This window comes from Miscanthus floridulus, chromosome 4 (genome assembly GCF_019320115.1).
Source record: "Miscanthus floridulus cultivar M001 chromosome 4, ASM1932011v1, whole genome shotgun sequence".
Classification (NCBI taxonomy): domain Eukaryota; kingdom Viridiplantae; phylum Streptophyta; class Magnoliopsida; order Poales; family Poaceae; genus Miscanthus; species Miscanthus floridulus.
In genome coordinates, this window is record NC_089583.1 from 91,358,815 (window position 1) to 91,369,432 (window position 10,618).

At 48.9% G+C, this 10,618-nt stretch overlaps 1 protein-coding gene across 1 annotated transcript; it reads left to right on the forward strand.

The window, feature by feature from the left end:
• The first annotated feature begins 1,089 nt into the window (after positions 1 to 1,089).
• LOC136552100 (uncharacterized) lies at positions 1,090 to 4,343 on the forward strand. The gene is made up of 6 exons (XM_066543643.1): positions 1,090 to 1,234; positions 1,765 to 1,843; positions 1,935 to 1,966; positions 2,419 to 2,660; positions 3,649 to 3,885; positions 3,983 to 4,343. Exons 2-6 carry the CDS (start codon positions 1,791 to 1,793, stop codon positions 3,989 to 3,991), a joined length of 573 nt encoding a protein of 190 aa, XP_066399740.1. The 5' UTR covers positions 1,090 to 1,234; positions 1,765 to 1,790; the 3' UTR covers positions 3,992 to 4,343.
• Positions 4,344 to 10,618: the final 6,275 nt, after the last annotated feature.

The window sequence follows — 10,618 nt, forward strand, 5'->3', positions numbered from 1 at the left end:
GTCCATGGCGAGGAGCGGACCCACCATGACGAGCTCACGGCGGCTGGCGCTGCAGGGACCCACGGCAGGCGGCGCCGACGACATCTTGGCGGCAGCGCACACGACGAGATCCATGGCGGGCAGCGCGCGCGGACGAGATCCATGGTGTCCGTCACTGTCGAGATCCACGGTGGGCAGCGCTGGGCACCTCCGGTGGCGGGCGGTGGACGACGACACAGGGCAACTCGATGGCAGCAAGCTGCAAGCCTTGTTGCCGAGCTCCGACAGCGGACGACGGCGACGGGCCGCGATGTTGGGCAGCTCGACGGTGATGAGCGGCGTAGTCGAGGTCCTGCGGCGGACGTCGACGCTAGGCAGCTCGACGGTGACGGGCGGCGCTGTTGAGCTACAGCGGCGCAAGGTAGCAGCTCGTGCGGTCGTGCTTCGTTCAGCTGATTCCGACCAATACAGACCTCTCCAATTCGGTATCATGACTGGCCGGTTAGTAACTATGGCAATACCATATGGAATTTGAGGTCAAATTCGAATAGTGAATTCCAAGACGTCCAAACACGTGGTATTGAAAATATGCAATTCCAATTCCCTGATTCCTATCTCAATGCCAACATCCAAACGGGATGTAAAGAAAATCAAGCAACTAAAAATTAAGATGTCCTATCTGTTCATCCCTTTTTATCAAAAACAAAATTAAGATATCCCCATCTACTCAATAAAAAAAATGACACCGTTCCATCTAAAAAATTAGGCGGCACTCATCCTACCTTGCACTCAAAGTCTCAAACAGAATCCAACCTAAGAGTTCATTAAGTGCCCACAAATCCCAAAACTAAAGCGCTGACATTTTCTGTGCGTTTTTGCCCAAGCATCGGACTGTTTGAGCAGCGATGCCCAACAAAAGCCATGCAACCGTCGCAAGAAACCGAGAAAACTACACCCAAGACCTTCGTCCTTTGTACGGCCTCACAGCCTCGGCTCGAATATTGGGCTATTGGGTTGGTATTTACAGCCAAACCGATTTTATTGGACAATTCGATTTTGACCATTGGGCCTACAGATATTCAGCCCTGTTACAGCCCACAAAAAAAATTAGAGAGCTCCGTTCACGACTTCACGTCCGCCTGTTCTCCTCACGTCCACCGTGCTCGCGCGCGAGCTCCCGTAGCGCCGCCGCAACTAAGCGACCGCCGCCCCACGCCACGTGCTCGGGGTCTTGCCTCGTCGGTTCCTTCGCCAGGTATTCCTCGGTCCCTTCGCCGTCGACCGCGCGCCCCTTCTCTCCCTTCCTGCTGTGCCAAACCGAGCACCCGAACCCTAACTTAATCTATCTGGGTAGGTTATTCGGTTATTTGTATTCGGATCTGATCTAATTACGAGCTTTTATATGTATTATACCTAATGAAATTCGATTTGTTTTGGCAAAAGTTGGGTGTACACATATCCTTTATTGGGTCCGACCCTGAGGCAGGGGATTAGGAAGCCACCTTTGCTTTTTCTAGAAAAAAAAAACTAACAACCACATTTGTTTGACATATATCTCAACTATTGTTATTGACACTGCTGATGCAGTTTTACTTATAATAGTTCTCACGAGGATACAGCGGTCTAATTAACTGTGCCATCAAAGGAATGAAATTGCATCTTATCACATTCTCAAACCATTGTCATGATTCAAGATTTCAATGCTATGCGCCTAGCTGATACCGACATTACTGTGGATTGCAGAATGAAGATGTTCTTATTTTTGTTTGTTCTTGTATTTTGCAGTTTAATTGATCTACAAGCTTCAGGACATGTTCAAGAATACGTTTCAGTCTGGGTTCCTGTCCATTCTTTATAGCCTCGGGTACGTAGTGTGGTGATCCCATATCTCTCCTTTTGCTATCATGCGAACTTGAACAAGATGTATCAATGCGTTTCTCTTGTGATTTGTTCAGGACCAAACCATTGCAGATATGGGACAAGGAAGGTTTGTCATCTTCTTGATGTGTCATCTTTAATATTCAAATACATCTTTCCTTTCCATTTTGTTCTGCTGAGTGCTGACACGAAATAAGAGCATCTGTTCATTTGGTTAGGATTTGAGCTTTCAGCTGCTAAAGCATTATCTGCTTCTGATGCTGGCTTTCTTAACTTTTGTTCACTTAGTGTGTGGGATAGATTATGAAAATATGAACTTCATCTGCTAGAATATCATTGGATTGTTATTGATCATTGGCTTCCAGCAACAACGTAAAATCTTTATGAAATATTTGACATGAATGTGTAAACTTGTCCATCAGTACATACGCTGCAACTTGCTAGTTTAGCTTGTTCTGGGACCTAAATAGTAAATACATATGTGCTTCATTTGGACATACCGCAAACCTGTCTCAACTCAAATGTACAATTTCTGTTTCTTAATGCTCTATCCACTTGCAGTTGTGAATGGGCACATTAAACGACCTCAAGATGAAGATATCCAATCTAATGTACTTGAAATCATTGGAACAAATGTACAGTCAACTTACATCACATGCCCAGCTGATCCTTCTGCTACTCTTGGGATTAAGCTTCCATTTCTGGCCATTATTGTGAAAAATCTTAAGAAATACTTCACGTTTGAGATCCAAGTTCTGGATGACAAGAATGTCCGACGTCGATTCCGAGCATCAAATTTTCAAGTGTGTAAAAGCTGCTGATCATTCCATTTTCTGCAGAAATAAATTGTGTGCCTTGCTTATCTGATATATTTGATTCTGCTTAATCAATGGCCCCTTTACATTTTCCTTTTGTGAAAACATGGTGGAATTGTATTTTCTTGGATAAACAATTGACAATTTTATTTCATACTAAGAACATAGATTGTAATGAAGTAATAATAATAGAAGTATACTAGTTCTTGGATTGGCAATCAGTACCTGCAATTCTTCTACTTTTTACAAGTTTTATTTATTCTTCTAATACTTTCTTCTTTCTTTGAGTGGTGTAAATGTAACCCAGTCTACAAATGTCTTCTGCTTCACCTTAACCCTTGGGCTTTGGGAAACTGGAACATAGGACATATTGTTATATTATACCCTGCAAACTTCTACTTAGGGATGCAAGTTCTAATTACATTTAGTCGACCCAAAAACTTGCTCAAATGAACTAGAATGGCATTTCACGTAATTTGAGTGAGGGGAGAAATGAACTAGAATGGCCGTTGACCATAATTAGTTAGCTGACCCAAAAAAGCATCATTGGGTACCCACTTACATCCTTACATCTACTCGTGGACTTCTGTCAATCTAGTCCTCAATGCCCTTTTCTGGGGCCTATTGTTACGGATGGCTCGTACACATGTGGTGTATATAATGGTTTTTTTTTTTTTTTTTTGCTATGTGCTAACAATACGGCTGTGAAGATATTTAGTCTTATATTTCGCCTATTTTTTCCTTCCTTTATGCATTTGATGAAAATCATTGTAATCATGATGGCTGATCTATTATTTAGTAATAAGGTGGACTTGGGTTGATTGGCACTTTCTTTTGCATAGTTGGATTTGAGTTGAATGGTTGATGTATTTTACCCCTTCCATTTTTCACCATTTAAAAGAAATGAGGCACATGAATTGTGTGTACACACTGTGCATGCAATGCCAATCACACTGACTTCTAAACTCTTTTGCAGTCTGTTACAAGGGTGAAGCCATATATCTGCACAATGCCGTTGAAGCTTGACGATGGCTGGAACAACATCCAGTTGAATCTCGCTGATCTGACAAAAAGGGCGTATGGCACAAATTACGTCGAGACGCTCCGGGTGCAGGTTCATGCAAACTGCCGGCTTCGCAGAATTTACTTCTCTGACCGCCTCTACTCAGAGGAGGAGCTGCCGCCAGAGTTCAAGCTCTACCTTCCAATCCAAGTGAGAACTACTCTATTTATGTACTTTTTTATTTGTTATATAAAACATTTCTTCACTGCTTACCTATCTGCTACATCCTTTTGTGTGAACTTCACAGAAACCATAAGATCCAGAGGGCGTGGAGAGACTTTGGTCACCAGGAGACATACAGCATGTCATTGTGAGGATCCCTTTCGCATAACCTAGCTGCACATCTGCCTTCCTGAGATCCAGAAAAGTATCAGAATGTTTCTGTTAGTTTTCTGTTTGTTGTGTGCTGAATGATTAGGCTCTTCTGATCATAGCAAGGCTAGTAGCCTTAGTTGGGGGCTCTTAGCCAGTGACCCCTTGTCAACTACTTCAATGTTATTAAGTCCAAACCCTTTGGCTACTGGTCCTTCTGGTCCAAAGCAAAACGTACCGTTACTGCTTACTAGTACTGCCTGGTCATTTAACGTGCTCCTTCCATAGTTGTACTATCTCCTACTATGATAGTATCATGTGACCACTGGTTTGTTGGATGCATGTCAAGCGTGATTCGCATTGAAAGCTTTGGTTCTGTTCACTGTTCACTTGAGCTTATCAGCCAGAATCAGTCATACTTTTCATCCATGGGAACAGTGTTTTTTCTCTCATAACAAATCAGCCCTACAAGTCAGCCGCGACAGCAATAAGTCCTGCCTGAACAGGGCCTTCACTTTTCTTTGGCGTCAGCCGTGCCGACTGCCGGCTGCTGCAGTCCTGTTCGGTCTGGCGCTCTGAATGTACCTGAAAGCACTGCGCACTGCTTCAGAAAATTTGAGCCTGTTTGTGTTATGTATCTGTATCAATCGAAACTGCTCGTGTGGTTCACACGAGCAATTGGAACAATTGGAATCATTTTGACTGGGCGCAAGGATCGGAATTGAGCGGTGGCCTTTCTCTTTTCAATGGGGATTGCAGATTCGTGTTGGAAAACCTCGTGCTACGGAACGGCTGAGCTCTGAAGCTAGCGTCGTGGCTTTCTAGTCGGCGAGCAAATGGTTGGGCAACACGCGCTGCGGCGTATACGGGCGAAGGCCGCCGGGGGACCAGTGCGGCGGGCGGTGACCACCAGCCACCCACCAGCAGCCGCGCGGCCCCGGCGTTGCCTGCCTGATAAACGGCGCAGAGACGGGGGAGGCAGGCAAATGCGCCGCACGCCACGCGCAGCCCGCAGGGAGCGGTGAATCCACCACCCACCGCACGGCCTGGTCCGGCTCATGTGCGGCGCCCGCGCGCTATGCCAGCCCGGGCCACGGACGCGCGCGGCGCCCGCGCCCACCGTGCCGGACCACGCGGCGCAGGCCCGTCCGTCCGTCCGCGTCCGTGCCGCAGGGGGGCCGTGGCCGTGGAACGCTCTAGCGCTCCCGGCGTCCAAGGCGCTGCGCGCGGCCGTAGCGCCAAAAGCTTCACAGGCTCGTTTGGAACAAGGGAACAGCAAAGCAGAGGAAAGAAAAAAAAACGCATGAATAGGATGGATGTATAGTAGTAAAACAAAGGAAACGAAAAACATAAGAAACAGTAGAAAGAGACGTTTGGAATGCAAGAATTATAACATAAGAATCACAAAACATGTAAATGATTAAAGGTCATTATTAGTGCTTATAGTCGTAAGTTGTTTATTTTGTTTATCACTGTCTTACATGTAGGGGCCATTGGTCCATGGATGCATACCATGTTGAGTGGAATCAAACAAAAGCAAGGCCAGTCCTTCGTTTGCTCTTTCTCATCCACTCGTTCTCTCCCGTGTGCTTATCTCTCACTCTCCAGAAGCACGGTCGGAGGTGGCTGGGGCCGGAGCGCTGGGCTCAGGTGACGCGGTTGGGCGGCGGCGGTGCAGCGAGGCACGGCCCTAAGAGGTCGCGAGCGGAGCTGCGTAACCAGGCGCGTGCGCGCGAGCGGGCGGCGGGGCGTGGCGTGGCTGGCCGTGGGCGGCGCGGCCGGACGGGAGCGGCGCAGCATCACGGACAAACCCATCCGGCCAAGCGCAAGCTCTCTCTCTCCCTCTCTTGCACGCGCGTAGAACCTACGTGGCGGGCCGGCGGCCGGAGCAGGCAGCAGGTCGGTTACTTGCCGTTGTGGCCGGTAACGCGACTGCCTCGCGGCCGGGTCCACGCCTATAAATGACGAACGGACGGACGGATAGATCATCGTGCCATGGCATCGCAGGCCGATTGCAGCTGATCTCTGAACAACGTGACCACTTGTTGCCGCATCGGCCGCCCATCTACCACGAGCATCACTAGATGCTTGTCTAGAAACCGCAGCACTGTTTGCTCGCCCATTTAATCTGGACACACACGAACATCCAAGTTGGAGTGGGAATTGATATGAAATTCCAGCTCCAGCGTTTGAAATGGAACCAGAGAGTAAAAGCTGGCCACCGCGGCCGGCGAACCCGGTGGCAACACAACACGTAGCAGCATATCGACCCTAGGACAAGCAGGCACGTCCACGAGAGACCACCAGAGCAGACGCAACGCAAGGCCAAACAAGAATGACACCAGTTACAAACAGCTCCATCCAAAAGCCTCGCGCGGTCGCGGTCGCGTCCGCGTCAGGCTCAGCAGGCCCCCCCGGCCAGGCTCAAGCTCATGCGTGCGTGCATGCACGCCCAAATCTCGCCGGCGCGGCGGCGTCCGGTCCCAAACGCTGCGGCGAAGACAAGCCGCCCCCTGCCCCGGCCACTCCTCGACACACCGCCGTCGCCACCTGCCATATCTGCGCGCGTCGCCGTGGGTGGTGGGACGGAGCCGATGGGAGGTAGCGCACGCATGCGGCCGCCCCGGGGGTCCATGCGTCCATATCCGTCCAGCCTCCAGCGGCAGGTGGTGGTGGTACTGGTAGCCTGGTAGGGTTCGCAGCGCGCGCGCCCATGGCACCGGCGGCCCCCGCGCGGGATCGATCGACCGGTCCTCTCGGCATGCACCTGGATCCCCGTCTCCATGACCATCCCTTGCTGCCGCGCGCATGGTACCCGTGTGCGTTCGTGCCGTGCATGCATCCCATCGGCCGCGGCCGCGTGCGGGCCTCAGACCAGCTAGTGTCCATGCGACGCGACCGATGGGGGCGCTGGAGATCGGGTGATGCACTGCAGTGATCTGAAGATGCTTGTATTCGGATGTACAGTAGCTGTTCTCGCTGTGATCGGTTGGAGCTGTCCCAGTGGGACAAGGACAGCGACGGGGAGTGCACTGTTCGATCGGCCATGGCTGGCTCCTGCCTGGCCGATGGACGTCCCGACGGGACGCCGATCGGTCATCGATCGTTGCAGATGCCTGGCTGCAGGCGGAGGATTTGACTCAGCCAGGCATCTCGCTGACCGGCGGCAGCGCGGAATGGGAGTCGGGTGGCCGGAGGAGGATCGGTTCGGTCCATCGAGAGCGAGGCCTCACCGCCTCACCGCCTGCCATCTCGCTTGAGCTGACAGCATAAAAAAGCGACGGCGCTACTAGTTAACAAACGATTGGACAAACGAAAAGCCTCGTGATTTAATTCTGTTAAATTAATCTGCTCTTTCTTTGCGTGGCATTGAATGAGTCGGCTCTTTGCAAGTTGCGATCGACTGTGGTTGATCTTGCAGTTGCAGCACTACAGCCTTTTGCGTTAATGCGTCTGAATTGATTCAGGTTACTGTGCTTGCGGCAGCTGCTGTCACAGGCCACAGCAAATGTAATGCGCGCGCTTTAGCAGCAGCGGCAGCAGTGGCAGGAATCATGGCGGCCGACCCGCTGCCGCTGGATTGTTTTGACCGAGCCGTACATAGTACTTCCCTCCATACTTAAAAAAAAAATCGTTTTCGACAACGACACGGTCTTCAAAAACATAACTTTGACTACTTATTTTTATAAAGATATTTATCAAAAAATAATATATGTAAATTTTTTGTTAAAGTATTTTTTTAAGACAAATCTATATATATGGTTTTCATATTTTCAAACTCAACGACTTAAAAGTTATTCATGATTTATATTCCCAATGTTTGATCTAAGCTTTGTCCAAAACGACTTCATTTTTTTTTTAGTATTGAGGGAGTAAAGTAGTAGTAGTGCAGAACGCTGAAACTTATGCGTCAACTTGCAGGGTGTGAAAAACTGATAACAATCACTGAATCAGGGAGGCAATGCAGCATGGCCTCCGATCCTGGAATGTTTACATTTATTTTACACACGCGTGCATGCATATGCCTGTATAGAGTAAACAATACACCTTCGATTCTTTAGTCATATTCATACATTAAGCCTGTAGGGTCTTCCGATCCCAATCCACAAACATGCATGTCCAACCCTTGTAATTTTCTCTAAAACAAAAACAAATCGAAAGCTTGCAATAGTGCATACAAAAATCATAATTCAGTCAGATGGATGCTTGGGTTGCATGCATTGCTGCCCTACAGGCATGTGAATGACACATGAGACCACCCTAGCCAGGAATAGCCAGCACTGATCACTAATGCGCTAGCTAGATACCGTTCACACGTTATTACAGGATCGTTATTGTTCGTTGGCCCACGGAAGTCATCTATCAGGCACACTTTTAATCAAGAGACAAGACGAAGCAGACTGTGTGATTAGGTCATAAGTAGCGTGTCCCTTGCAAGCCAGCCTCAATCGGGCCGGCCGGGTCCCTGACAACGCTAGCTGGGGGGCAGCGACCGCTCCTGGACACGGCCACGCATCGGCCCATGCGGCCGTGCCGGCTCCCGCGCTGCCACCTGCCCCGGCGCGAGCTCATGCATGTCGGATGCCGCCATGCGTGTCGCCATCGCTGCTCGTCGACATCATTCGGAATCGGACACGAAACAACGGCCTCTGTGTCACTTCCATCGACGTCAGTCCGTAGGGCTGAAAGGCTCGCGATCGATGGGAATCGGATCCATCGATCGCATTGCATCCTGCCGCGCGTTAGCTATGTCACCGTGTCAGCCTCGTCCTCGTTCCTTCCGGCGTCACCGGCACAGGGCCGGCGCGGGGTCCGGCCAGAGCCGCAGAGGTGGTGATCGCCGTCGCTGTCCAGCGCCGCCGTCGTCATCGTCACCGACTCCGTCGCCGTGTCGCGCGGTCGGGACGCCGAGTTGACGTGCTGCTAGGTGGCGACCGCGTGAGATTAGTAGTGCCTGATTGGACGGCCGTGGGGATTATTCGTCCACGCGCTTCGATCATCAGGATGGCACCGCGGTCGACACGGCACCGAGTAGTTTGCATCGTTCAAGTGGCCAACCGGCACTAGCTACTGAGTACTGACAGATCTCAGATGATTGATTTGCTTTTGCTGCTGCAAAGCTAGGCCGTCCACCTATTATATTCCCGACTTGTAGACAGTCGTTTTAAATCTCTGGCTAAGCCGTTTAGCGGATAACCACTAAAACAGCTAATAGCGGAGCTAGATTAGGCTATAGCGGCTTTGTACATAGACACAAATAGTTTCATCTGTCTCAAATAGCTATAGCGGGCTAGCCGGAGATTTAAAACCTTGCTTGTAGATAAATAATTTTACCTTGTTCACGATTGTTTTCGTCACCAAGAAATTGGCATATTGATTGCTGGTTTCTTTCCACCTAATGGTCCATGGAATAATTTACCTGCCATTTCGGTAGACTAGAAGTGAGGGCCGGCATGATGGTTGTGTTTGGTCTCTATTCTGTGAACCCAACGACGTGGTTAAATTAAGGCTTCCGCGAACAATGCCGGTGGATCAGAATAAACGGCGTGCGTCTCCTTGCCTTCAGTTCAGACTTCAGAGTGATGCAAATTGTTCTTGAGGTACAGCGCCAATCTGAAGAAAATTAGAATCAGAGCTCAGCCAACTTATTGTCCGTGCAGTGCAGGGACCAGTACCCAGTGGTACACACACATTTACTCCTCCATATCCAGTACACTATTCTAGCGGCTGCCAGCAGCGGTGAATCTAGGATTTTAACTTTGGGTATACCTTAAAAAAATCATATACAATTTGATAAATCTATTTTAGTAATTCAGTAACAATTATAAATTTTACAATCGTGATTTAGGTATACATGCACTAAGTAACATGATAAGGCTTAAATTCAAGGATTAAGTTGAAATCATCTACTAAATACAATATAAATAGTTCAAAAGTCATACCGATAGTTTCAATATAGGCATAAAAGAGTACCAGAGGCTTACAATGCTATTTTTTCATACTGTTTTATTCGACGCTTTCCAAAGAATATGAATGTTTTACTATATCTTCTTCATCAACCAGATCAACCACCAGTCTTCCACCACTAGTTCAACCTGATCAGGTGGAGGATTAGAAGGTTCAACTGGCTATGAATGTTACCAAATAGCTATGAATGTAGAAAATAATTTTCTAAAAACACGAAGAGCAAAGATTAAAATTTACCTAACCAAAATAGCGACCGTATATTCTGTAGACAGGACGTGGGAATTAGACGGCGATCCTCCGATCCAGCATTCAGAGCATGGCGGAGGGCGGCATGGCACTAGGGGCCGCGGCCGGCCAGGGCGTCGCAGACTCACTTGTCAGGTGGCGACGCACGTGTTCCTCCGTGGCTCCCTATCTGATCCAGATTAGATTAGGAAATTCGAAGGGTCGTATACGGAGCGTACATACCGGATGTTTGGACTTTGGAGAATTAGAGTTCCCTTGCCACATGGGCTGCGTCAGTGCATCATATGGGCCTCCCGTCATCACGTGACGGTGTCCACGTATGTTTTTTTTACAAATACAGTGTATATACAATATAATA

What these genes read in the sequence shown, in the direction of transcription:
- LOC136552100 (XM_066543643.1), top strand. Translation starts at nt 1,791, where the DNA reads ATGTTCAAGAATACGTTTCAGTCTGGGTTCCTGTCCATTCTTTATAGC. An exon ending in TCCATTCTTTATAGCCTCGG is followed by an intron (nt 1,844 to 1,934) that starts GTACGTAGTGTG and finishes TGATTTGTTCAG; the next exon opens with GACCAAACCATTGCAGATAT. An exon ending in TCCGAGCATCAAATTTTCAA is followed by an intron (nt 2,661 to 3,648) that starts GTGTGTAAAAGC and finishes ACTCTTTTGCAG; the next exon opens with TCTGTTACAAGGGTGAAGCC.